This window comes from Dipodomys spectabilis, unplaced genomic scaffold, assembly GCF_019054845.1.
Source record: "Dipodomys spectabilis isolate Male_0828 unplaced genomic scaffold, ASM1905484v1 ptg000132l, whole genome shotgun sequence".
In the NCBI taxonomy this organism is placed as follows: Eukaryota; Metazoa; Chordata; class Mammalia; order Rodentia; family Heteromyidae; genus Dipodomys; species Dipodomys spectabilis.
In genome coordinates this window covers 6603551-6630918 of record NW_024870809.1, presented here as the reverse complement: position 1 = coordinate 6630918, position 27368 = coordinate 6603551, and the positions used below count along the sequence as shown (strand labels likewise).

General features: G+C 37.7%; 1 protein-coding gene across 1 annotated transcript in view; it reads left to right on the top strand.

Moving 5' to 3' along the window:
* The first annotated feature begins 2555 nt into the window (after positions 1 to 2555).
* Rnf128 (ring finger protein 128) overlaps positions 2556 to 27368 on the top strand; it is a 60862-nt gene continuing 36049 nt past the window's right edge. The window contains exon 1 of the mRNA XM_042690062.1: positions 2556 to 3283. Within this exon, the coding sequence (XP_042545996.1) occupies positions 2800 to 3283 (484 nt within the window). The 5' untranslated portion in view covers positions 2556 to 2799. The remainder of the gene's footprint in view (positions 3284 to 27368) is intronic.

The window sequence follows — 27368 nt, the reverse complement described above, 5'->3', positions numbered from 1 at the left end:
ATTTATTCAAAGTACAATATATTTGATTTTCATTCAAGTATTATTGCTTGATTGAATCTTGAGTGTTCTTCACCAACAGATTTAGACAATAGCTGAAAGACTACTGTTTCTTTTGAGATGTCTGCTCCTACTTATTTGCTTTCTTCTTGGTAACTTACATCTCACAGATTAACATCATCAGTTTCTGGGGGTACTGTGCTATTGGCACCATTACCTATCTCCCACTGACCCCTAAATCCCCTTCCAATATCAAGATCCATGTTCCACAGAATTATCTATTATTTATATTCTACTTTCCTGGTTGTGGTTTGGTATATACCATTACTTTTCCTCCAGGTCTCTCTCAAGCTATGAGAGCTCTACTGCAAGCTGGGCACAAGTAGCTCCAATCGTAGCTACTGACAAGGCTGAGAGCTGGAGGAACTGAAGTTTGAGGCCAAGCTAGGCAGAAAAGTTTGCTAGACTCCATCTCCAAAATTTTCAGCAAAAGAGAAGAGTTGGGGATGAGGCTCAAGTGGTATAATATCATCCTAAGCAAGCATGAGGCCCTGAGTTCAAACACAAGTACAGACATAGAAAAAGAATATAAAGTTCAAAATTATCCCATGTGTAAATGCTAGACCATGGATGGAGGGTAACAAATGACTAGGAATTTAGCAAGAGTTAAGCTGGATAAAGTAGACTGCATTTCTTTGAAGTGGGCCAGAGTGGTGGCTCAAGTCTGTAATCCTAGCTACTTTGGAGAAGGAGATCTTGGATAGCACGTAGAGGCTAGCCCCAAGGGAAAAAAAAATAGATTGTGAGAAATGCATCTGGACCAGTGTCTGTTTTGTTTTGTATGCAGCTAAAGGGGAAAGGAGGATTGCAGTCTAGAACTGCTTGAGCATAAAGCGAGACATTTCTTGAAAAATAACTAATGCAAAAAGTGAAGTGGTTCAAGTGGTGTAGCCCCTTCCTAGAAAGTGCAATGCACTGATTTCAAATCCCATTAGTACCCCCCAAAAAACTAAGACTAGTCATCCTAATTATCATTTTTTTCTAATTATTGCCTCAAAATAACAACTTTAAGACTATTGTAGCCAGGCACCCGTGGCTCACACTTGTAATCCTAGCTACTCAGGAGGCTGAAATCTGAGGATCACGGTTCAAAGCCAACCTGGGCAAGAAAGTCTGTGAGACTCATCTCCAATAAACCACTAGAAAACCGGAAGTGGTGCTGTGGCTCAAGTGGTAGATTGCTCACTTTGAGCTGAAGAGCGCAGGGACAGTGCCCAAGCCCAGAGTTCAAGCCCCACCACTGACAAAAAAAAGAATATTGTAGTACAGTGTCCCTGCATCTACTTAGTAGTAGTGTTTGGCAAATATTTTTTACACCATTTGAAGAACTGTCTTTTAAATATTGTATGTGCATGAACTCCTTTAATCATCTGAACAACTCAATGAGGTTGGGAGAATGTGGGAGGGGGGACATGGTTCAAAAAGAAATGAACTCATTACCTGCCTTATGTAACTGTAACTCCTCTGTATATCACCTTTACAATAACAATTTTAAAAAGACAAAAAAACCTCTATGATGTAGGCACTTTTGTTGTTCCCATTTTACCAAGGAAACAGGTACAAAGAAGTCTGTGAAGGTCATATGTTATTAATACCTGCCAAATACTAGGTGTGTTAATTGAGCCCAGTACCATGTCCATTTATTGGGCGTCTAGTAAATGTATTCATTGATGGAGTAGACAGAAGTTATATACTCAAGTAAGGATACATTTTAGAAATACTGTAGTGGCCTAGGTGAATTGCGTAGGTGGGTCAGGCTCCTTCTGGTTGTTGAGAAAATGGAGAAAGATGTAGTTAAGATGACTAATGGTGGGTGAATATTCTTTTCCTTCAACTTGGTGTGTGGAAGGTGAAGGGGCATATGGTTTTGAGGCATATGAAATTAACCATTCGTCCTTGACGACCAAGATTATTAGGAAGACGCACAGGATACAGTAAATTATGTCCCTGGGGTAAGGGTAAAAAGGAGACATACATATATGATGCTTGTTGAGTGAAGGAAAGGAGAAAGGTGTCATTTATCAGCAATAAAAGGGGGGGGGGGAAGGTAGTCATAAACGTGCTTTTCTACAGATGAGTAATTACCTAACCCTCCAGCACTACTCAGCTTCCCCAATTCCCTTGCCTCCAAGCAGACCTCCGAGTGGGCCACTTTGGAGGAGTACTTTCACATTCTTGCACTGGAAGCACTACAAATGCCAAGCAGAGAGCAAAGGTGTTCTCGCAATTCGACACGGGCTCGAATCCCTCAACTTCCCCCACCCAAAAAAAAGAGGGCTTGTATGTTTGCAGATATTATAGCTCCTTACCGGCATATTTTTCATGAAATGACAAGACACAACCTCCCGCCCCCTCCCCCCCCCTCCCCCCCGCCCTGCCCCGTCTCCAACAGTAAAGCCTTCCCATCCTGTTACCCTTTTAAGAGGCGGATCCCGCAGTGTCCTTTCCTCCCTCCCAACCACCTCTACCCCCAGTCAGCTGGGCGGAGCTTTCCACTGGAGCCCGGGAGCCCGACGCGGCCGCAGCAGCAGTAGCGAGGGGGACCGGCAGCTTCCAGGGGCTGCGTCTACTGCAACCTCTTTACTGCTGCGACGTGCCTCCAGGCTCCCACCTCATACGCGGGGCGCCTGTGGCTCTCCGCCTGCTCTTTACCTGGCACCTACCTGCTCCAGGCCGGGTCCTTGCCGTGCCCCGAGAGGGCGCGTGCCACAGGCCCGTAGGGTACCGCGGAGCGCTCGCACCATGGGGCCGCCGCCTGGGGCCGGGGTCGCTGGCCGCGCTGGCTGCGGCTCTTCCAGATTGCTGGCCTGGTGCTTCTTACTGGCTCTGAGTCCACATGCCCCTGCTTCCCGGGGTGCCGAAGCAGTGTGGACTGCGTACCTCAACGTGTCCTGGCGGGTTCCGCACACCGGAGTGAACCGCACAGTGTGGGAGCTGAGCGAGGAGGGCGTGTACGGCCAGGACTCGCCTCTGGAGCCCGTGGCTGGGGTCCTGGTACCACCGGACGGGCCTGGGGCGCTCAACGCGTGTAACCCGCACACGAATTTCACGGTACCCACCGTTTGGGGAAATGCTGTCCAAGTCTCTTGGTTGGCTCTCATCCAGCGTGGCGGGGGCTGCACCTTCGCAGACAAGATCCATCTGGCTTATGAGAGAGGGGCTTCTGGAGCCGTCATCTTTAACTTCCCGGGGACCCGCAATGAGGTCATCCCCATGTCTCACCCGGGTGAGTGCAGCTACTAAATTGCACCCCTTCAAATTTCTGCCATGGCCAGTTTCTCCTGTTTTCCTCAGCGCTTTCCTCTTCCCTATCCCCTCACTCTGAAGAAAAATCAGTGCCCTTTCTAACCCCACCGCGTGGAGCAGAGTTCTTCCTGAGATTTACCAAACGTGGGGGTTGGGCGGAGTAGGGGGGGGAAATCCTTCATAATTTGCCTTTCTGGTAGAACAGGGTGAGACAAACGGGGTGAGCAGGCTGGGAAATCAAGAACGGCTTGGGCTTTTTGCGTTGCCTTTTCCTGGTGGCTCACAAGGGTGGAACTCCCCCCCCCCCCCCCTTGCCTTGGAGTGAGGAAGCAGAGGGTAGTAGGCATTGGCTTTTAAAGGACTGGCAAATGGTCCCTTGGAAATCTCTTTTTCCCTCACTCTTTGCTGCATAAAACCAGATTTCCCCCTCCTCTTTCCGTTTTTCTCCCCTTGTTTCCGAGGTATCAGATACAAGATTGTATTACTGCACCCTAGTTAACCTCTCGGCGATTTTAGTGGAAACTTTGTCAGCTCCTGGATTATTCTCTGCCCAGTGGTCTCAAGTCCCAAATGATTGTTTAGTATCGGTGGTTTTGTTTGCCTCTGGAAAAAAAAAATCTGATTTAGGTTATTGGGTTCCCAAACAGATGATTAGTGTTACTAAAAAAAAAAAAAGCAAGGTTTATTATGCATGAATATAGCAAAGGCCTCGGCTTTGCAAAAGGAGTCAAGGTAGTTCTTAAATTGCAGAGCTGCTGTGGGTGACTATCCTCCCCCAAGTTATCCTTTCCAGAAGTCTCTCTATTTGTGATTAGGTATCCATACTATATGCATATATTGATCTTGGGCCCTGAAGGACAAAGAACTGGGGGAGAAAAAGGAAGGGAATGTAATAGCAATATATTGTGGTTGCAAAGAGCTGGGCCTCAAGTTAGACCTTGATTCCAATTTCTGCCTCATTGCTTACTCCATGACCTTGGACAACTTATTTGAAATCTTTTTGAGTCTAGGTGTCCTCATGAGTCAAAGAATTATGGATGATTTTTTTTTTTAAAAAAAGAACTTTTCCACAGGTTTGCCTTGAGAGTAGAAATGAAATAAACCCTTAATTGTCTAGGACAGTGTATCTAAAGGTTAGCTGATCTGAATCAGTCACTGCAGAGATGAATCTCCTTAACTACTAAAGGTTTTTTTTTAAAAGCACTCTGACTAGCTCTGCTTAGAGAGCGCTAGCATTGAGAGGCTGGGTGGCATACAGCAAAGAGCACTGAGGTGGGACTCAAGAGATTGGACTTCTTTGAGCCCCTTCTTGGCTTCTATCAGCTTTGTGACCTCGTACAACATACATGTCAAATAGTGGTATAGATGTGTAAGGGTGGACACCAAGTTAGTAGAGCATGCCTAGATAACAGTGAACTGGATAAACTCTGTGATCCTTTCCTGCTGTAAAATGGGATTCTTAGATTTAGTTCATTAATTAAAAGAGCAAACTATCTCTCTTGGTTGATAATGCATTGATTAGAATGAAATTACTTTTTAAAGGCCAGTAATACTTAATGTGGAGGCTTAGTAAATATAGTATTTACATTTCAGTTGGCTAAGTACAAAGATTTGACTTTGTCTCCTCCAAAGGAGATTCACTTGCATGAATGATTTATAATTGAGTATTCCTTAATTAGAGAGTTCCTACTGTGATCATTTTCATTGCATTTTTGTTAAAGATATTGACCTGATAATTTTAGGAAACAATAAAGTTAACTTTTGTTGAGTTCCTACTATGTGCTAAGTAATCTATTTATATCTTACTTTATGCTTTATAAGGTAAGATGTAAATATCTCCTGAATTCTTAGTGGTCTCAACTCCCAAATGTTTTGTATCAGTGCTTTTATTTCCCTCTGAAAAATCTGATTTAGGATATTGGGTTATGCTTTATAAGGTATAATGTAAATAGGGTGTAGTAGAAAAAGCCCTGTAGTCAAGATTGGGATCAAATTCTGGATTTGTGATCTTGGATAAATTCTTTTTTTTAATGGATAAATTCTTTAACTTTCCTGAGTCTTGGTTTCCTCATCTGTAGCATGGAGGTAATATTTATGTTGCTATGATTATTAAGAATACTATATATAAAACATCTAACAGATACTAAATGGCCAGTAAAGGTCATTTGTCATAATAGGTTAAGGCTAGGATGATGCAAAATTTAATGCACAAATGTATGATTATTCCACTATTGAAGACATGAGCACACTGGGAATCTAATTAAGGTTATTGTGTTTCAGGTACCAAAAAGGAATAAATCCTACAGATTCAGAATATATTTTGATACTTTAGAAATTTAAATTGCCCAAGATGATGGCTTAGCAAATACTGCCATTAAGCTAACTATACAAAAAAGCTAGCAAATTATTGAGGTAGAAAATCACATTTCTTCCCTTGAATCCCTAGAGAAACAACTATTCAATGCAAGGAGGAAAAATCACTTTCCATTTCAGCCATGTGTATTATCGAATATTTGTTTAGAAAGTGCTATGTTGTTTCCTTTACTCACTACTGACAGTAGCCATAAGGTTTCTTTTTTAATAAGTGGTCAAAAAAAGTTGCCATGGATTATAGTGGCAGGAAGGTAGGACTGAGGTTTAAGTGCTGATTGACTTATTATATATTGCTGTGGGCTATGTGGGGGCCACCATATGTGGAAACCCATTATTGTCTTTTCTGTTTGGAGATTTTCTCTTCCACCGCTCTCAAAGGGGCATGGCTTGAATGTTTTTCCTCTGTTGGAGTTTGTAGTGAGTATCCACACTTTCACCTACCAATGTTCTGTGACCATGAAGTTCAAGTTATAGAACAAACTGGCTTAGAAAAGTTGCTTTGATTTATTTTTGTTTATTACAGGGCAAGCCACTGATGAAGAGCAATCAGTTAGAAAGATGAAGCTTGGAGGGTTGTTTTGTTTTGTTTTGCCAGTCCTGGGGCTTGAACAGGACAGGGCCTGGGCACTGTCCCTGAGCTGCTTTTGTTCAAGGCTAGCACTCTATCACTTGAGCCACAGCACCACTTCTGGCTTTTTCTGTTTACGTGGTACTGAGGAATTGAACCCCAGGGCTTCCTGCATGCTAAGAAAGCACTCTACCACTAAGCCACATTCCCAGCCCCACAGGCTGTTTTTTATGTACACCAAAATATCACAAAAGGTATTGCTGCAACCTGACCTCAACCCCTGTAATTTTGCCTGTGAATTTGATTTTGACAGCAAAAGATTCAGACAATCCTGATTCATGCAGATAAATATTACAAATGATAGATGTTTATTAACAGTTTGCCTTGAAATCTCAGGATATATATATATATATATATATATATATATATATATATATATATATATATATATATATATATTTCAATCAAATGAAACCAGAAACCTAGGAAACTAGGAGGAAGTTTTGGATTCAAACTTGCATTAGTAGTCAAAGTTCCTACCTTAAATATGAAAATCATATAAGGGGCAGCCAAAACACAGTAAGCACTAAAGCTATCTAAAATGTAGATTGTCACAATGAGACACGTTAAACATACTCTATTGCTCTCCCTATTGCACAACAAACTGTTCTTTCCCCAGGCAGATGGGCCCAAGCTTCGCCTGCTGTCTAATTGAACACAGACTATGGGTTGAAGTGGTGTGTGTACTTGCTTCTCCAATTTTCCTGGAGTCAACATGTGCAGGCATGAATTTATTGAAAGAGCTACAAACTTCCTCTTTCGTGTCACATTTACAAGAACTTGAAACATCTTTAAGAGGGTAGCTGAAGAAACATTATTCCTGGAGGGCTATTTTAAAAAGTGAATGAAGTGAAACAGTTCATATTGATGACTTGGTGGTCTCTAATGGGAAAGGATACACTTTAATGAAGAAAGCAATTTATATGCATTCTTGAAAGACAGCAGAGGCTGTTAGTTAAGAGGAAGAGCTTTGCCATTTCACATTTTAAAACTTCTCATGCTAGATATTTTATTTCTCTTGGCTTTCTCCTATGTAAGATGAGCATAATAATAAATTTGCCTCAAAAGGTTTCTAGGATTAAATGGCATAATATAGATAAAATATAGAGCATAGCATCTGGAATGTACTTTTACCTTTTTAATCACTGTTAAAGTAATTAAATGTGTTTTACAAAATGAATGTTGAAAAATGAACATTGAATCCTGTATTTGAAGAACATAATTTGAAAATGAGTTGTCTGAATACTTCAAAGTCAACACCCAAATCCTAACTTGAACTCTTCAAGAATAGGAAGGGTAGACTGAATTTTTCTCACTAGCAAATGATCTTTGGGCCTTCCAAGGTTTGCCATTGTTTTCTTCAATAACTGCTTTTTACTCCAGTTAGCAACCAAATTTCCCTTCAAAGCAAGAGAGAGAGGAGAGAGAGAGAGAGAGAGAGAGAGAGAGAGAGAGAGAGAGGGAGAGGGAGAGGAGAGAGAGAGAGAGAGAGAGAGAGAGAGAGAGTGTATGCTGATACTGGGGCCTCTACCTGTTGAAGCCACACTTCACTTCTAGTTTTTAGGTAGTTAAACAGTCTCACAGGTTTTCTTGTCCAGGCTGGCTTTGAACTGTGATCCTCAGATCTCAGTCTCTTAAGAAGCTAGAATTACAGGCATGAGCCACTGGCATCCAGCCCACAGAAAATTTTGAGATTGTATTTTATAGACAATACTTTCTCAACTATTTTTCAGTAAGTGGTTATACTTTCATCCCCAGGATTTTGACTTTGAAAATAACATTTTTCAGTAGAACAAAAGGCCCACAGAATACTGAGTGGTAATGATTTACTGATACAGAGTAACCTCCCCAAATCATCCCTGAGTCTCTTTCCAGAATTGTCATTCCTGATATCACTATAGCACTGTTTCTCAATGTTGACTACTCCTTTAAAACTCTTCCAGTTTCTTGTTTCTCTTGCCTCTCTTTTGTGTCATTACTATTTTATTAACTCATTCATTTAATAACTCTTCTCCTTTGCATCAAATGTTCCCATAACTCCCCTTCTAATAAATGGTTGTGGTGTCTAATCGAGTCTTTTTTTGTGAGGGAAACTGAGGTTAGAAACTTAGGGCCTCACTCTTCCTGGGTAAGGGCCCTACCACTTAAGCCACTCCCATGCTTTTGCTTCAGTCGTTTTTCAGAAACAATCTTATATTTTCCCTGGGGCAGCTTCAGAGTATGATTCTCTTATTTATGGCCACAAGCATATGGCCAAGCTAAAGCTTACTTGTTGAGATGAGGTCTCACTAACTTTTTACCTGCACTTGCCTCCAAAGACAATTTTCTCCTGAGTAGATAAGATTACAGATGTGTACCACTGTACCCAACCTAATATCTACTTGATTCTACTACTTTAAATTTTCTCACATATGTCCCTTTATCCTTTGCATCTATTATTAACTTGCTTTCAGTTTGAATCTTCTCATGGGAAATTATACTTAGATTCCTTATTGGTCTTCCTGCCTGCAACTTGTATTCTCCCTGCAGGCAGTTCCCCCTCCATTCCTTGCCACCAGGATGCTGCTCCAATCACATATATGCCACTGCTTATAAATTTAAGACAACATTGCTCAGCATAGCATACAAGACCCATAAACTACTCATAGATTACATTCCAAGCTTTCTATCCATCTTCTCTTCTGTTCATCACTTCACATTCTTTATCCTTCCCCATTATTTGTTTGCATGTACTTCTGATGTTGCCTGGACACCCCCTCTTTTGTATTTTGCTGAGCAAGCCCCCACAATCCTTCAAAATGCACTACAAGTACTTCCCAATCCTCAAAGACTGTCTTTTGTTGTTTTCTGAACTTGAGTTTTATTGTATTTTTAATGAACAAATAATGATTATACACACTGATGGGTACTATGTGGTGGTGTTTCTATACCATTCCTTCTTTGGCTCTTACCACTACAGCCCACAACTAAACCACAGTAATCCTTTTGTTCTCACAGAGCTTTATCTCTTTTAGCACTGTCTGCATTTTGCTGGTGGTTATTTGTTTACATTGTTTACCTTCCTACTGGATTTTAATCATATTATATTTTATCTTCAGATTCATCATAGGAACGTTTGTTTTTTATGTGCTCTAGAAATGCTGGTTAAATTATCTAAAAAACCAAGAATTCTAGAGCCAGAAGTTCATCAGATTCACTCACAAAGTATCTAAGGAAGGAGATTGGAATTCAATTTATTGAGAATTTATCAAGGGTGACTATGTCCTGGGATTTTTTTTGTCTGAGTACACAAATTAAGGTAGAACCTTAATTCCTGTCCTGTTAAGGAATGTGAACTCTAGGAGTAAGAAGAACATATAAATAAATGTATGTGAATTCTTCAAGATGATGGGCTCCCTGGTTTCTGTACTGATCATCATCATAGGCAATTTGTAGAGCTTTTGTTTTTTATTTTTGAGATGAAGTATCACTATCTAGCTCCAGCTTTGAATTCATGATCCTGCCTCAGCATCCCAAGTGCTGCAATTCCATGAAAACATGTACCACCATACATGGCTATAAATTGTATAGCTTATTAATGACAGTACGAACCAGTTAGTAAGGAAATTACAAATGAATTTTAGGAGTTTTATATTGAGTTTTTCCCTATGCTGCTTTTTTTTTTTTTTTTTACAGTACTAGTTTTGAATTCAGGGCCTTCTACTTATCAGACAGACATTCTACTGCTGAGCTGTACCTCCAGCCACATTTATTATTTTTGAGTTAGTATCTCACTTCCTGCCAAGTTTGTGCTTCAACCATGATCTACCTACTTTATGCTTTCTGGCATTGTTGGGATCACAGGTGTACCACAGCATTTACTTTCTCTCCAATGAGATAGAATCTCACAGATTTTTCAGCCTGAGCTCACCTGGAACCACAATCCTCCTAGTCTCCTATTTACATCAATTCCCAATTTATATCTCCAGTTAAAATGCTTCCATTGAGCAGGTTGGTGAACATTGCATTGCATTCCATAACATGAAATACCCTTTACAAAAGAAGGAATGGAGGGGAATATAGGTTAACTAGCAAATTGGTTTTATACCACATAAAGAATTTCCTCCCTTTAGTCTCTGGATAATGTATGTCATTACCCATAAATTGCTACATTTATTTTCATGTCCCTATCTGTTTGTCCTTGTCATTGTTCTTCTTAATTTTCAATCGTGGAAAGATCAGAGAGTACCAAGGACATTTTCTCAGTGACTTTTTGATTAAAAAGTTAATTATCATTCTTGGAGAAAACTTGAAAGATATAAAGAATCCTAACAAGTTACCCTTAATTTCACAATACTGACATAAGCATTACTAATATTTTTGCCTTATCTCTTTTCTCATGCATAAGCATAGCTTTGCATTTTACCCTTATGCTTAATTTTTTATTATTAATGTAGCATGAAGAAAATATGGAAACATTAAGACATACAAATCTGTAAATGTGACCATTTTAGCATATTAGTGTTTTGTCATCACTTTCTTTTATGCTTTTTCAGTCTCTATCTAGACACGCACACACATACACACACACACACACACACACGTATATAATTTTAAATTACTGTGTAAGCTACAGCCCAATTATCATGCCACAATACTTCCCAGTACTTTTTATTGTAAATATTCCTTGTGCAATTAAAAATAGAAAAAATGTGTTATTGTAATTGAAGGTCATTGCCATTGACTTAGAGATTGGAAAATTGAACTTCTCTTCCATTAGCCATCAGAAAAAAATTACAACAATCTGATGGGGAGGGATATGAACTGGGGCACTTAAAACAAAAATCTGCCCCATGGAACTATGATAAAATGCATCTACTAGCCCTAAATTGTGTCTCATCTAACCCATATACTTGGATATTGTGACCTGGGTCTTGAAGGATTTGATAATCATGTGTGCTTTTGTTTCTCTTCTCTCCCAGTATTTCCATAGGTGATGTCTTTTTCCCAATTGAAGTTTGCTCTCAGTTTCCCTATTGATTGGTTAAGTTGTACCTTGCTGACTGAAATGGCTTTTTTTTTAAAGTCAGGGCCACTGATCTGTAAATGATTGTCAGGATTTTCCCAAAGTTTAATTGATAGGCTACCACAACATTTTCTGGAGATGAAGAATTTTATACATGCACATTTTACTGAGGTATAAGAAACATATTAAAAAGGTTTATGAATCATGAGTTCATAGTACAATGGATTTTCACAAAGTGAAAACACCTGTGTAACCAGCCCTCAGTAGAATATTACCAGACCTGTGTGAAATGGTACACTTGTAGCATGTGATTGAAGCCCAATCAGTCACAGAAACAGTCTCTTTTGCTGCATCAGGCCAGGCTACAGTGGAATCCTCAGGTACAAACTGTAGGGAGTGATTATTGAGTACACAGTGCTTGCATATCTTTATGCCAGTACTAAGTTCAGAGTTGCACATTTTGTAAATACAACACCCACCTTGTAGCTCTATACAAGAGCTCTTTGTTATTATTCCATTTCCTGCTCTTTTCTTTTTCAACTGTTTGTATGCCCTTTTATACATCAGGTTATGTAGATACTGCTTGAATTCACCAGTAGGCTTACTATAGCATTGATTTCCTAGGAAAAGAAAGGTTGGTGATCCATGCTGAACTGATGAAGGTTTTTAGGTTCAGATTCTGTGAATTATTTGGATTTTATACTGTAATTATCACGTTAAGTACCAATCCATGGCTTTGAGTTAACCTTTTTAGTTTGATTTTTTTTTTTGGTAGTACTAGAGTCTGAACCCTATCTGGGCCTCCTGCTTGCTAGGTGGCACTCTACTACTTGAGTCACATCTCTAGCCCAGTTTTTTTCGGGTTATTTTGAAAATGCAGACTCAAGGATTTTCTTCCCTGTGCTGGATTTAATTATGATCCTCCAGATCTCAACCAATTGAGTATCTAGGATTACATGCATGAGCCACTGGAACTAACTCTGACACTTTTTCAAGGACAGTGATAATAGAGCTTCTGTATTTATGACTCTCTGTACACATTTGCTTATCCTTTCAGACAAAATGTTAAGGTAGCTTAGTTAAATGCTACCCCATCATACTATCAAGAAAGTTTGATGATGAACGTTCTCTTATTTTGTCTTTATTTTCTGAATTTCCTAGTACAGGTATATGCTTCTTTTATACTCAGAAAGTTATTTAAAAGATCCCAGATAATACAATAGTGTTGATTAATCCTAAAGGAAGAGTTGGTAATGTGACTATAGCAACATTGGGGAACAAAGCATATCTGATCATGGAAATTATTTTTAGACTATTCAGAGAACTTAAGAATGGTCTTTTGAATAGATCTAGGTAATATGATTGTTAGTATGAACATTTTTTATTAACACTAATGGTTTCATCAAATGTAAAATGAGCCTTCAACACTAAAGAACTTTAAGGACTGAGTCTGTTTTAAAACAGAGTGATTCTCTTTTTTTATCCATTGCATCACTATTCTATACCTTTTCTTTTTGTGTGTCAGTACCGTGGCTTGAACTGAGGGCCTTGCATTCTTGCTTAGCTTACTTGCTCAGGGATGGCATTCCTACATTTTAACCACAAGTTTTTGATGGTTAAATTGAGATGGATTCCCTAGTTATTGTGCCTGGGCTGGCTTTGAACCTCAACCTTCCATCTATCTTTTCTTCTTTATCCTCCCTTAACAACATAGAAGCATACGTACCTCACTTTCTTTTTTATTTTTGTATCCTTCCCAGAAGAGGACTGTGTAATAGCACTAGCATTCAATACTTTTAAGACTACTGCTAAATTTAAATTTAATGGTTTAGTATGAAGAATTCAATATATTGATAAATGAGACACTAAATTCTCTGATGAGGGTAGCTTTTGTCATTGTAGAAAAGGGTAGGAAATTTTGTTAGAAGTAAGAGCAGAAATGAATCATGGTGTTCTTATTTTATACTTTATTGATGATATTTAGAACATTTAAGCACATTAAACTTGAATTACTTGTTAATTTCCCTTGAAATTACATTCTGCTATATGAAACTACCAGTTGGTGGTTTGCATATGAAGCTATTAAAATCAAGAGTTGCATTGGTACCACTTCTTTTTAAGATGCTTTTTGTGCCCTACTTTTCTACACACTTACTTAGCCCTGCATAACCTCACTAATTCTACCTCAGGTACTCACACCTCTTTCTTTCTCACTGTCACACACATTTATTATCATTCTCTCCCTGTTTCTCTCTCTGTCTCTCTCTCTTCTTCCATTTTCCTTTTCTTTTTTCTTTTTAAAAATGTTGTTTCCCAAAGGGGGAATCTATGTAACAGTGATACTCACAAGACAATATGTTGGAAATGATCTGTACAATTTGGGAGGGGGGAATGGGGAGGGGGAAAAAAGGGAGAAAAACTAGGGAAGGGGTAACAAGTTAGACAAGAAATATAATCATTCCCTTACTTATATAACTGTAAGCCCTCTGAACATCACCTTGACAATAAAATTTTTTAAAAATGTTGCTTCCTACTCTATGATTCTGATTCTTTGGAAAAGAAATTTCCCATAACAAGCCAGTGCTCTCAGTACCCAATGTCCTTCAATGTGTATGTATTCACTCCTCCAATCTCCACCCAAACCTCCAATCAACCATGTGATCCTCCTGATTAACCAGGTATTTTCTCATGTTCCACTATTCAAGATAATTTTAAATGCTTATGATTGTTTTGCTTTAAGTAGTGTGGTGATATTATTTCTAAAACTTTAATTACAAATTTGGATTAAATGATTTCTATTTGCTTTGCAATTTTCAATCCATAAAGCATTTTATCATGCGATAATCTGTGGGAGGGCTGGGAAGGTGGCTTAGTGGTAGAGTACATTGCATGCATGAGGCCCTGGGTTCAATTCCTCAACACCACATAAGCAGAAAAAACCGGCAGTGGTGCTGTGGCTCAAGTGGTAGAGTACTAGCCTTGACCTGAAAAGCTGGGGGACAGAACCCAGGCCCAGAGTTCAAGCCCCATGACTGGCAAAAAATAAAAATAAAAAAATAATCTGTGGGCTCTGTTGGAAATTTGAACATCATTTATCAATATTACTATGGGAAAGATGTTGTTTCTAGTTCCAAACAATTAGCTTACAAATAAACTTTGGAAATATAAACCTTTAGGTATTTCTATTATAGTTGTTCTTCTTAATGATTGTTCTGTGACATTTAGCTTATTATCTGCTTCTTCACCGGGCTGGTCTAAAAAGCTCTCTCTACATACTCAGTTTCTTTGCTATATTATCAACATTCTACCTCTCTTTTTCCACGTTATCTCATCTCAAGGACTCTCCATGTTAGTTTATTTTTATAACATTTGTAGTTTTCTCCAAAGCTGTGCAAATATATCTTAGTTATGACTCGACTTAGCCATCAGTACATTTTCAAATATATTTTTTTTCATTTTAAAGGATTTCAACAGCCATTTGACTGAAGATTAGAAAAATGTGATTATTTTGAGTGAGGTTTTCATTCATAGAACCAGCAGCAATCAGTATCTAACATTTATACCAAAGTACTTTTCATGAAGGTGTTTGTATTGAATTCTTGTTTTCCACCACCATTTTGACAAGAAGGCAAGATATGAAAGAGAGAATGAAAGTAATCAGTGTAAAATCACCAGTCACCTCCCTTTTTCTAACCACCAAGCCACTCTTGTTTTGCTGTTACTGTCTGGCTGATGCTTTTTAGTTGGTCTGACTAACAACACAAGGGGATGACTTACCTGAGTAATGTAAATAAAGCCAACAGCTTATCCTTTGATGGTAAGCAAAGCTACATGATTGCTCTATTTTTATTTCAATCTGTTGTACCAAAGGTGAGTGTATTCCATTTGAAATTGGAAGATAGCATATTACAATGCAAGAACAGGTGTCCTTGACTCACATTGCTTGGCTTGAGTTCCAGTTCTATCAATGAATAAATATGTGATAATTTGGCAGGTTGCTAACCTGTACCTCATTTATCTTACTCATAAAAAAGACATGGTAATGACTTTGTTCTATGGTGTTGTAAATAAAGTGCTAGGCATAGAGTGAGCAATTAGAGAATATTAGTTCACTAAGTCTTGTTAGCAACTTGGGTACTAATTAACATAATACTTCTTTGGTTATCACAGCTGTTTGCTACCACAGATTCAAATATATAATTGTTTTATAGGCAGTAGGAGTACAGTAGTACTCCATCCATATTGTAATTTTTTCTGAGCAATTACTGAGAAATGCTGGGGGGAAATCACATAATCAAAAAGTGGAAACAACTGCCTTGTCTTCTTTCTCTTCTGTGTATTTTCATTTTAAGAAACAGAAGCACCTTAAAATCAATATAATACACTATGAAAGTTATACACAGGATGAGTTTGATAAAAGTCTATTACATGCTTTATGGAAATAGTACAATGAAACCCTTTTGTGTGGTTAATATTCACTAATGAAAAAAATAGATTGGGCTCCAACAAAATAAAAATGGCTATAGTCCTTTTGCTGGTACAGTGGTAAAGAGAGGAGATTTGGGAATCAGATACATTTGTATTTAGACACAAACTGAATCATGAAGAAACGTTGTGGTATTTGCCAAATTAATCTCTTTAAAACTCAGTTCCACGCCTATGGGATGGAGAATAATAATTGTATCCACCTTATATGGTTATTATGAAGGGTAAATTAGATGATATAAGTAAAATAATTAGTGCATACTGTGGTATGGTAAAAAAATGACTTAACTTCCTCCTCCCCCCTCATCTGTAGTCCAGTCTTGGTGACTGGCAATACTTTATCACTGCAGTATTCATTCCTCAGGGCTTCTAAACTGCTGAAGAAATCATGTTCAACTTTGTTTATTTTCTGAATTTGTTTAACTATAGAACCCTTTTTATCTCCAAGTACTTAACTAAAATACAATTTAGGACACAGTGATTGTCATGTACTTGATAATTTCTGCCTTCTCCTTTATATTTTTTGGGAGAATAAGGAGGTTATTTTATTTTGCTTTTAGGCTAGCTTCACAATGTCACTGAATCTAAGTCCTGTACCTGTTAGAAAGTGACTAAACCAATAGACTTACACAATGTTTTTAACTGTTATGACAAACATTTAGTTATATGTCTTTGAACTTTTTATGTCAGGATAGTTTATATTTAAAGCAATTTATTATGAAAGAATAAAAACAGGTATATAGGTTTGTGAGGTTTTTATTATTAATATATGGGCCATAGTGGAGAGGCTAGCTTCTATGATATTTGATTACAGCTGGGTACTGGTGACTCATGCCTGTAATCCTAGCTACTCAGGAGGCTGGGATCTGAAGACTGCAGTTCAAAGCTACCCCAGGCAAGAAAGTTTGTGAGACTCTTATCTCTAAGTAACCACCAGAAACTCAGAAGTGGTGCTGTGGCTCAAAGTGGTAGAACACTAGCCTTGAGCAAAAAAGCTCAGGGACAGAGCCTAAGACCTGAATTCAAGCCCAATTTTGACTCCATTTCATGACCAGCACTGTGCTGCATGTTGTGGTATGAGGAGAGAATTGAGAAGGCAATAAATAAATAATAGTATAGTCTTTTCTTTCAGAGAGCTCACATTATCAAGCTTGATTACATTTTGTCTTGCTAATAATATTTTAGTCTGTGTTACAGTTTGGATCTGGTATGTCCCCCCCAAATAAGTTTGCTCCCCAACCTGTGGTGCATTGGGAAGTGATGGAGTCTTCAGGACATAGGGCCTAGAGGAAGGATATGCCCTTGAAGGGGGATATTTGGGCCTTTATCCTTCCTCCTGTCTCTCTGCTTCCTGGCCACCATGAGATGAGTAGATTTATTCCACCATGTGCTTCTCACTATGGTATTTCTCCTTCTACAAGTCCATGCACTCAGGCAAAGTGACCATGAACTGAAGCCTCTGAAATGTTAGCCAAAATAAACTGTTATACCTTTTTAAGTTATTTAATTTATCTGACTAACACAATCTAGCTGATAAAGGCTATTGTCCTTTCATATCTAGGACCAGGTGTGGTTGCAAAGACGTATAACCCTGATATACTGAAGTGTTTGATAGTAGGATTGTAATCCATTGTCAGACCAGGCAAAAAGTGTGAGACCCTATCTGGAGAACAACTAAAACAAACATGACTTGATCATGATTCAAGTGTTCAAATACTTGCCTAGCAAGGTAAAGACTCTGAATTCAAACCCCAATACTGTCCCCAAAAATCTGGGCAATATTTAAGGTACAGAGTAAATTTTTATTCTAATTCCACCTGAGATGAAAGGGTGAGAGTAAAGTAGCAATTGACAGAGGCCATATCGCAGTTTCATCCTAAGTCTATATGTTATGACCTGATGCTATTCCCATATATATTTCCCCTGGATACAACAGCAATTAATTCCCAAAGCATTATATTATACAAAAACCAAGCTAATGAACACAGAGCATAAGTATCACCATAATTTCAGACACGTGTGTAAGTTTTCTTTCCCAGAAGCCCTAATGTCCTCTATCTGCTTACCCATTTTTTACTGTCCAGTAAATAACATATTTCTGATTATTTTTCACCTTTTGCAGTTGCTTCACTCCATTCTATCAACTAGTCTTATCACTCTTTACAACTTTGGATATAGCAGTTTAATTATCCTCCTGGATTGAATACATTGATGCTGTAAAGTTTACTGACTAGCATTCTTCCAGAAAACAATAAGCAGCAGTAGCATATGATGAATTTAGCTCCTAGAGATCTTACCTCAACAAAACAATAACATTAGCATAAAATTTTAATGTAATTACACAATACCCTATTTATTCATTAAACAATATATATAATATCTTGTGGTAGTGTATCTTGCTTTCTTTTCCTTAGTGCTAACATATTTTTAAGGTTGTATAGATGCCTGTTCCAGGTACTATAAGGGTTCTCTTTTATGCTCTGAATCTCCTTTTATGTGCCCAAACAACCAGTTTCCAGAATGGTGATCCAGAATGACAATGTTAGAATTTGACTTTAGGACTGACACGGTATTTTTCCTAGCATTTTCACAATAAATCTAAAACAGATATAGTCAATCCCCAAGTTGGTAAAGGATTATTGCCATCATTAGAGCGACTCTGACAATATAGTCATTTCCAGAGTTATCACTGTGTCAGTAAGCATCACGCTAAATGTGAGGTATATAGAGGAAGATTATTGTTTAATTTTTACATATATGCATGTTCTAGGCAGACATGTCCTTTCTAGATATGCCATCTTTGAAGAAGTATATCTTAGCATCTCTTCACAATAATTATCTTTAAAAACTAAACTGAAGGCTGGGAAGGGAGGTGAAGGGTAAACAAAGGAGGAGGCTGCAATGCTTGGTAAGAAATGTATGCATTATCTTGCCCATGTAATTGTAACCCCTCTGTACAGTATGTTCACAAATAAAATAAAATTTAAAAAAAAAAAACTAAACTGAAGCCATGAGCTTGTGGCTTGTACCTGTAACCCTAACTACTCAGGAGATTGAGATCTGTGGATTGTAGTTTGAAGCCAGCCAGAAAAAAAGCCCAAAGTGGAAGTATGGCTCAAGTGGTCAAATGCCAGCCTTGAGTTTTCCATGTAATATGTTTAGACTACAAGTAAAACTGCAGAAAGTGAAATTGTGGATGAAAAGGGGTTATTGTACTTGAAATTGCGTTCACCATCAAATTATTATATTCATCAAGCATTTATTTGGCATGTGTTAAGTTGGATACTGTAGATGTGATGATGAAAGACACAGTACCTAACTGAAGTTATTAATTTAATGAGGAACCAGTAAACCAGATAACTTCAAGACAAGTCTGCACTACATGGTGTAAATTGGGGCATCTAAGCTAGATGAATCCAGATCTTATAAAAAGATGTTGCACTTTATTTTGTAGGTGAAATAAAGCTAAAAAGCTCATCATAATCTCGGTGGTTTTTATCTTTACAACAATTCCTCTGGCAGCAATGAGAATGATCTGGAGGGCTAAGATTGGTAGCTTGGAAACCAGTTAGGAGTTTGTTGTTGGTGATTTAGGTGATATTGGCAACAATAGAGATTCATTATAATATAAAAGAAATATGGTAATTTTCAAACTTCTCTATATGAAAAACAATTCTATTGACAAAGTTTCAGAAAATTTTGGCATTGTTTTGGACTGAGTAGCTTTCTCAAAACTACTTAACCTTAGCATCAATCAAGTGCCAACTTAATTGCCAACTTAGTACTTCTCATATGAAAATATCACAATGAAAACCCTTTGTACAACTAATATATGCCAATTAAAAAGAGGAAAAAGCTTTTAAAGTATGGTCCACAGAACATATGCATAAAATAACCAACAGAACTTGTTAAACCTGTAGATTTCCACATCCCACTCCAGACACTGAGTCAGGGAATGGAGCTCAGGTGGCTTAATGTTTTAACAAGTCCCCCAGGTAATTCTCATACAAACTTAAAGATTGAGGATCATGGATCTAAGCCCCAAATTCCCAAAATATCATCCAAGGACTGCTGATTTCTGAGATTCTCTCAGTGGCCTATGAAGTTAAAATATTTTCATAACATCATTAATTTGCCTTATCACTGTAGTAATATGTATACATATGGCATGAAAGCAACAGTGAATAAAATGCCTGCCATCTTAAAACAAATTAAGATAGAAGTGTTGAAGTGTTTATGTTTTCACCCTCCCCCAGACTTACAGGGAAAAATATTCTAGTTTCATTTAAGAATGTCCAGGATGAATCCATATGAATAATTTATTAAATCTCTACCTGCACAGCTTACATATGTGTATATTTCTGTGTGCTGAAATGGGAAGTAATTACAAAGTGCTTTTGCAGCACACCCAATGCAATGTTTGAAGGAAAAGCATTGTATGACAGACTGATCACCAGCTGATTCTTCAAACAGCTTCTAACTTGAAGACCTATTAACAAACAATGGTTTTCCAAACTAAAACATTTGGAAGACTTTTTCTCAAAAATGAAAAGTGAGTCTGTCGTTTCAAAGAAAACAGTTGACACTGGTTGTGACCATGATATAAGTTGTTATCAAGCAAAAAAAATTAGAATTTTGAAAAACTTTTAGCACCACATGAGCTTGATTACTTCCCAGACTGAAAGTTTTTTGATATTAACAACTGACTCATTGAAATGAGTCACCATTTTAATTCAGTAAACAAATATTTTCTAGATAACCAATGTACCACATTGCAAAACCATGAGTGAGTAACAGATTCATTCAGCCAGGTGCTGGTGGCACACACCTGTAATCCTAGCTACTCAGGAGTCTGAGATCTGAGAATCATGGTTCAAAGCCAACCCAGGCAAGAAAGTCCATGAGACACTTATCTTCAATTAACCACAAAAAGCCAGAATCAGAGATGTGGCTCAAAGTGATAGAGCACTAGAGTTGAGTACATAAGCTTAGAGACAGCACCCAGGCCCTAAGTTCAAACCCCAGGAACAGAAAGAAAATATCCATTCAATGTGCAAGATAGATCAATGAATTTCCATTTAACCCAAGTACAAAGAGTGCTTTAATATAGTTTTATATTTTAATTTGGTGTAATGGATAAGAAATTACCATTTGTTGAGTTTTAATATAGTATCATTGAAATGTACACACACATAATATTCATATGGAAAAACTATTGAAACATTCAATTTTCCAACTGGATTACCCATGTGACTATCAATATAGTTTATATGCTCAACTAAAGTAATGTATCAGAATAGATCTAATGCAGAAGCAAGCATGACTATCCATCTGTCATTAGCAGAGTTCTGTTAAGTCTGACATTAAAGAAATTTGCCCAAATAATAAACAGTAGAACTCTTCCATATTACATTCTTGGGAAATGTAGTCATTTTAAATAAAATTATATAAATTATATTGTCATGTATTTCTGACTATTTTAAATCAATGAATTAATATTCTCAAATTGCTTCAGTATGAATTTCTAACCTGATAAATATCAATAGAAATAACCTATCTAAATAGAGTTCTTTGAGATCATCAATAACATCAAAGAGTATAAGAGGAACCCAATGCCAGAAAATTGGAGAATTGTTGCTCTACTTCTTTTTTTTGGTTCTTAATGAAATGTTAAACATAACCACTAGTAAAAATCACAATGGTTCAGACAAGACTAAACGTTTTTCATAACAATTCTAGGAATTGTTTATCTGTACATGTGATGTTTCATGTACTACTTATTCATCTGTGACCTTTTCAAGAGTTGCTTCTATTTCTTTTTAATCCACTGTTTCCTGAGTACTTTCTCTCTCTGCCAGAGACTTTCTGTGCTATACCAAATGTATGCTCCATTCCCTGATGCACTGTTACTTTCAGAATCCAGTAGAAGTATTTGGAAACGCAGGGCAGAAAAGGCTCTACTATAGGACTGTATGCTTCTGTTTCATGGGTTAGCTTTAAAAAATGCTGATAAAAAAATGATTTTGATCACCTTCCTTGCCACCACTCTTCTCTTTGAACATTATTTTTTAATAACAAAATGCTTAAAAAATAGTTGTTTTAAACAGTAGCTAACATGTACTCTGCATATTCTGCAATAGACAAGTTTTTAACTAAAGGCTACTTAGAAGCATGATGACATCTTTTTAGTAATAGGGATTTAACTCAGTTCATTGTACTTGCCAGCCAAGTACTCTGCCACTTAAGCCATGCCCCAAAGCCTTTTGCTTTTTTGTTTTTCAGAAAGGGTCTCATACTGACTTTGCCTGGGACCACCATTATATTTCCACCTCCCAATTAGCTGGAAACACATTCATATACTTCCACACCCAGCTTGCTTTTGAGATAGAGTATTCCTAACTGTATTAAGGGTGGTCTTAAAACATGATCCTCTTAATTCTTCTTCAGTAACTGGAATTATAAGCATGTGCCACTGTCACACTTCATAATGATGTCAGATTCCTTTCCAGATATTTTGAAGAAATTATTTGTATATTCCTTTGATAAAGTACAATGATAGAACATTTTTTAATCAAGAGAACTTGTATAAAGCAGTCCACTTAAATATTAAATTTAATCAGGACCAGTAGCTCAGGACCAATAGCTCATGCCTATAATCCTAGCTACTCTGGAAACTGAGATCTGAGGATCATGGTTCAATGCCAGCCCAAACAGGAGCTGGAAGTGGAGTTATGAATCAAGTAGTAGAACACTAGACTTGAGTGAAAAAGCTCAGGGACAGCTCCAAGGTTCTGAGTTCAAGCCCCAGAACAACACAAAAAATGTTTGAAATTTGGTTCATCTGTGACCAGGAATAATTAAAAGGGAGTAATCAAAATTGTCTCAAAACAGGACTTTGAAGTAAGAAAGACAAATTTACCTTAAAATTCTGTATATTCTTTTGCTTTATGAAAACATCTCTTACTTAGATTGTAGGTCTTATAAGTTTTAATTTCCTTCTTTTAAATAGTTGACTTTCCCCAACTGTCCCAAAAGTTTTGGCTATAGAGGGAAAGTTGAATAATTAAAAGCTCTTCATATTTAGATCTTGTTCTTTCTAGATATCAGTGCTTCCCCAAATTCTGACTGCATTTTACTATCAGGACATCTAAGCAGTACTAAATGAGATCTTGGTTTTAGAATAACTACCTTGACCTTCAGTTGCCCTATTACTTACAAGTCACTCTTTGTACAATTACTTAAACATAATTTTTTTAAAAAAACATTGTGAATACTTCCTCGTTTCTAATACGAAAAGTAGAACACTGGTTGAAAGAGATACTATTCTCATCTCCCTGTTTCAAATATCAAGGTTCCCTAAGTATGCTATCATTCTGCTTAGAACATTCCCTAAGTTGTGAAGTGTTTCAGAATTTATTCTACATTTTTTCCCAGTCCTGGGGCTTGAACTCAGGTCCTGGGTGCTGTCCCTGAGCCTCTTTATGTTCAATGCTACTGCTCTACCGCTTGAGCCACAGCACATCTTCCACCTTTTTCTGAGTAGTTAATTGGTATTAAAAATCTCACAGACTTTCCTGTCCAGCTTGGCTTGGAACTATGATCCTCAGATCTCAGCCTCCTGACTAGCTAGAATTATAGGCATGAGCCACCGATGCTCGGCTTTATTTTACATTTTTGTACGTGGGTCTAGAAGCGTAGAACTTATTACATGGTTGATACTCAATATATATTTCTTTAATGAATCCATATTCACAAATAATATCATTATGATATTATACTCACAAATAATATCATTATATCACTCTAATATCATTAGCTTTTTGAAAGAAATGTAAGGAGTTGGCTACCAGCATGAGCTTAGATCCAATTTCTATATATTGTGAATGAATATTAACTATAAAATGTCTCCCATAGTGCAGATTATTTCTTAACTGGATTTGTCTTCTGAGGCTCTGACATCCCCTCATTAAAGAAAGTCAACTTAAATGAACACTGAAAATGTTCTCTGAGTTCCTCTAGAAGGTAATAACATTATCTCAGTATTTAACAGAGGCCAAAGATTTTATTTTTAACTTTTCCTTTTGGAAAAAAAATTGACATTCTTTTCAAACCTTGTTAAAAATGAAAACAGCTACTTGTTTTTCTGTATGTGTTTTAAATGTTTTCTTCACTTTTTCTTCCCCAATACACTGGCAATCAGGATGATTAAGTGTTCAGTATTAGTTCTAAATATGACCACAGATAGATATGATCATAATAAATATCTATCCTATGTAAACCTGGCTACTCAGGAGGCTGAGATCCCATGGAGCATAGTATAAAGCCAGCTGAGGTAGACTCAGTCTCCACAATAGCCAGTAAATGGTAGGGCTGGAAGTTTGGCTCCAGTAGTAGAATAAGCAAACTGAGCAAGTTCAGAGCCCTGAGTTCAGTATCAGTATCAACCCCCCAAAAAGCCAATAAGTAAAATGAGTTTGTTAAATTTTGAATTGCATACTACTTGTACTTGGCTATCATTTGACTAAGTAATGTCTAATAGTCAGTTATAGCTAGATTGCTAAACTAGTTATACAATTCCCTCCCAACTCCATATTTATATGACCATGACCAGGGTATTTACACCTTAAAAATTAGTACACAATACAAATCAGGACAGCCACTGACCCTGAGAACTAGTTGTTAAACTCTAAAATAGCACCCTTGAATGAAACTATTTAATTTTCATTTTTAAATTCCACTAATAGTTCTAGATCTTATTAAAGATAGAGAAATAGTGTGAAATAATTATTAAAAGGCACTAAAGCCAAATTATTTTGGCTTCAAAAACCAGTTCTAGCACTTACAAGTTGAATTGTCCTAGGCAGGTTAGTCAATTTTATCTTTTTGTATGGTGTTGGGAATTAAATTTTATCTTTAGTAGGGACAATAGCAATGCCTACCTTATAGGATTTACATGAGTAAATGAATATGTTAGGGGCCTGCTTTATAGATAAATCTTGTCTGGGGGCCTCAGTTATACAGAGAAAACTCACAATTCAAGATGTAAACAACAATTTCACTAAAAATCCAACATAAACTTAAAATAGTACTTGCACTGAAACCTTCAGGCTTTCTGTCTCTGGAAGCCTGCATTAGCCTTTCTGTAGACCCAGATTTGATGGTCTTTTCTGAGCCAACAGCAGATTAAAAAGATAAAATTAGAGAGGACACTCACTGTTGCAAGCAACAAGTAATGATATTTGTCCCTCAAAGAATATTGCCCAACATGATATTCAAAGTGGGTCAGAGCTGGGTGAAGGTAACTCATGACCGTTATCCTAGCTACTCAGGAGGCTGAGATCTGCCAACCTAGGCAGGAAAGTTTGTGACAGACTGTTATCTCCAATTAGCCACAAGAATACTAAAAGTGGCACTGTGGCTCAACGTGGTAGAGCACTAGCCTTCTGGAAAAAATCTCAGGGACAGTACCCAGGTCCTGAGTTCAATCCCCATAACCAAAAAATGTGGGTCAGACTGGATGTTCTTCAAGGTCCATTTGAGTTCCAAAGACATATGACATTGGTAAAAATCAAAACAGTTTGGGGACAAATAATATTACTACCGTGCTTAATAACAGCTTACAAAGTTGATCAAGTGTCAATAGTAAATTGTAACCAATGTATCCCAGTTTAAAAATAAGGCAGTCTTCAATTATTGTCTGTCTGTGCTGGTATTGGGACTTGAACTCAGGATCTGGAGGCTGTGTTTTAGCTTTTTCACTCAAAGCTGGTGCTCTAGCACTTTGCCACACCTTCACTTCCGGCTTTTTGGTGGTTAATTGGAGATAAGAGTATCACAGACTTTCCCCTCCAGTCTGGTTAGCTTTCTGAGTAGCTAGAATTAAAGGTGTGAGAGACCAGTGCCTGAGTAGTCTTTGATTATTTTAAAATGCCCATTCAAGGAGCTAGGAAGGTGCTCAGTGGTAGAGTGCTTGCCTCGTATGCATGAGACGATGGGTTCGATTCCTCAGCACCACATACACAAAAAAGGCCAGAAGTGGCGCTGTGACTCAAGTGGTAGAGTGCTAGCCTTGAACTGAAGAGTTCAGGGACAGCGCCCAGTCCTAGTGTTCAAGCCCCATGACTGACCAAAAACAAAACAAAACAAAATAAAATGCCCATTCAAAATTATTATAGTTCTTCCTAGAATAAGAACCTAAGGTAGTACAAATGCATGAGGTTCTGAGTTCAAGCCTTAGTACAACCAAAAAAGAAAATTATTTGTGTAAAGCTATTAAGTGCTTGTTACATATAAATTTTACCTATGTGAATCATCTAATCTCCTGATAGTACCACATAAGAAAGGCATTACTGTAGTTAATTGTGGAATTCTCTGCCCTAAAGGCAATTTTCTCAGAGAGTCTTGCTTGTATCTTACTGTCAAACTCAGACCAAAACCCTCCTACCTATGCCTCCTGGGTAGCTAGGATGTCAACTATGTGTCACCATACCCAGCTTGTTCTTCTAAGATGAACTTTCACTAACTCTCTAGTTGGGCTGTCCTCACACTGCCATCCTTCCAACTCTGCATCCTATGTGATTGCAGTTATGAGCCACCATACCTGACTTCATTATGATCTTACTGCCCTTTTACTCAAATTGGCCTTAAACTTCCATTCTCACTTATTTCTGCTTCCTGAGTAGCTGGGATTACAAGGGTGCATGACACCACCTGGCCTGAAAAAGTTCTGAACTTAGAAAGGGAGTAGCATGCCAACTGAGATGCAAAGCAAAATGAAACTATAAATAGTTGACAGAGCCAGGCCCTGGTAGCTCATGCCTGTTATCCTAGCTATTCAAGAGGCTGATATCTGAGGACCACTGTTTAAAGCCAGCCTGGGGAGGAAAGTCTTTGAGACTCTTACCTCAATTAACCACACAAAGGCTAAAAGTAGAGCTGTGGCTCAACCAGTAGAGTGCCACCTTGAGTAAAAAAGCCACGGGATAGCACCCAGGTCCTGAGGTCAAGTCCCTAGGACCAGGGGAAGGGAGGTCCTTGCAAAAAACAAGTAACAAGTAACAAAGAGCAAGCATTTACTTTCTCACTTAAAAGGTGGGAATTCTACATTATTTGACTTTCCTAGGTTAAAACTTCATCTAACTATAATGGTGAGTATGTTTTTGAGTATCCACCCTTGGAATCTACCTCATACTTTCCAAATCAATTTTTCAAACTTTTTGTCTATTAGTCTAAATTTTTAAGGGGCAACATTTGAGGTGGATATTCAGTAAAACATAGGTAACCAAAGAAGGGAGGATTGTCAGAACAGATGCAAGACATTTTAAGCTAAGGGAGGAGAAGGAACAGAATGTTTATGAGTAGTAATTTACAATAGATAGTACGATATGAGTAGACTGCACTATTCATGAAGTGGGGATATAGGAAGATACACCAAGCTCCAAAAGTCAGTCAAGACCAGATCATCTAAGGCTTGACATGCTAGGCTAAGGAGTCAGATCTTGTTTCTGAACAAGGATGAAGCATGATCCAAGCAAGTGATGGAAATAGGCAAATAGGAAGGTAGACTTTGCTGAA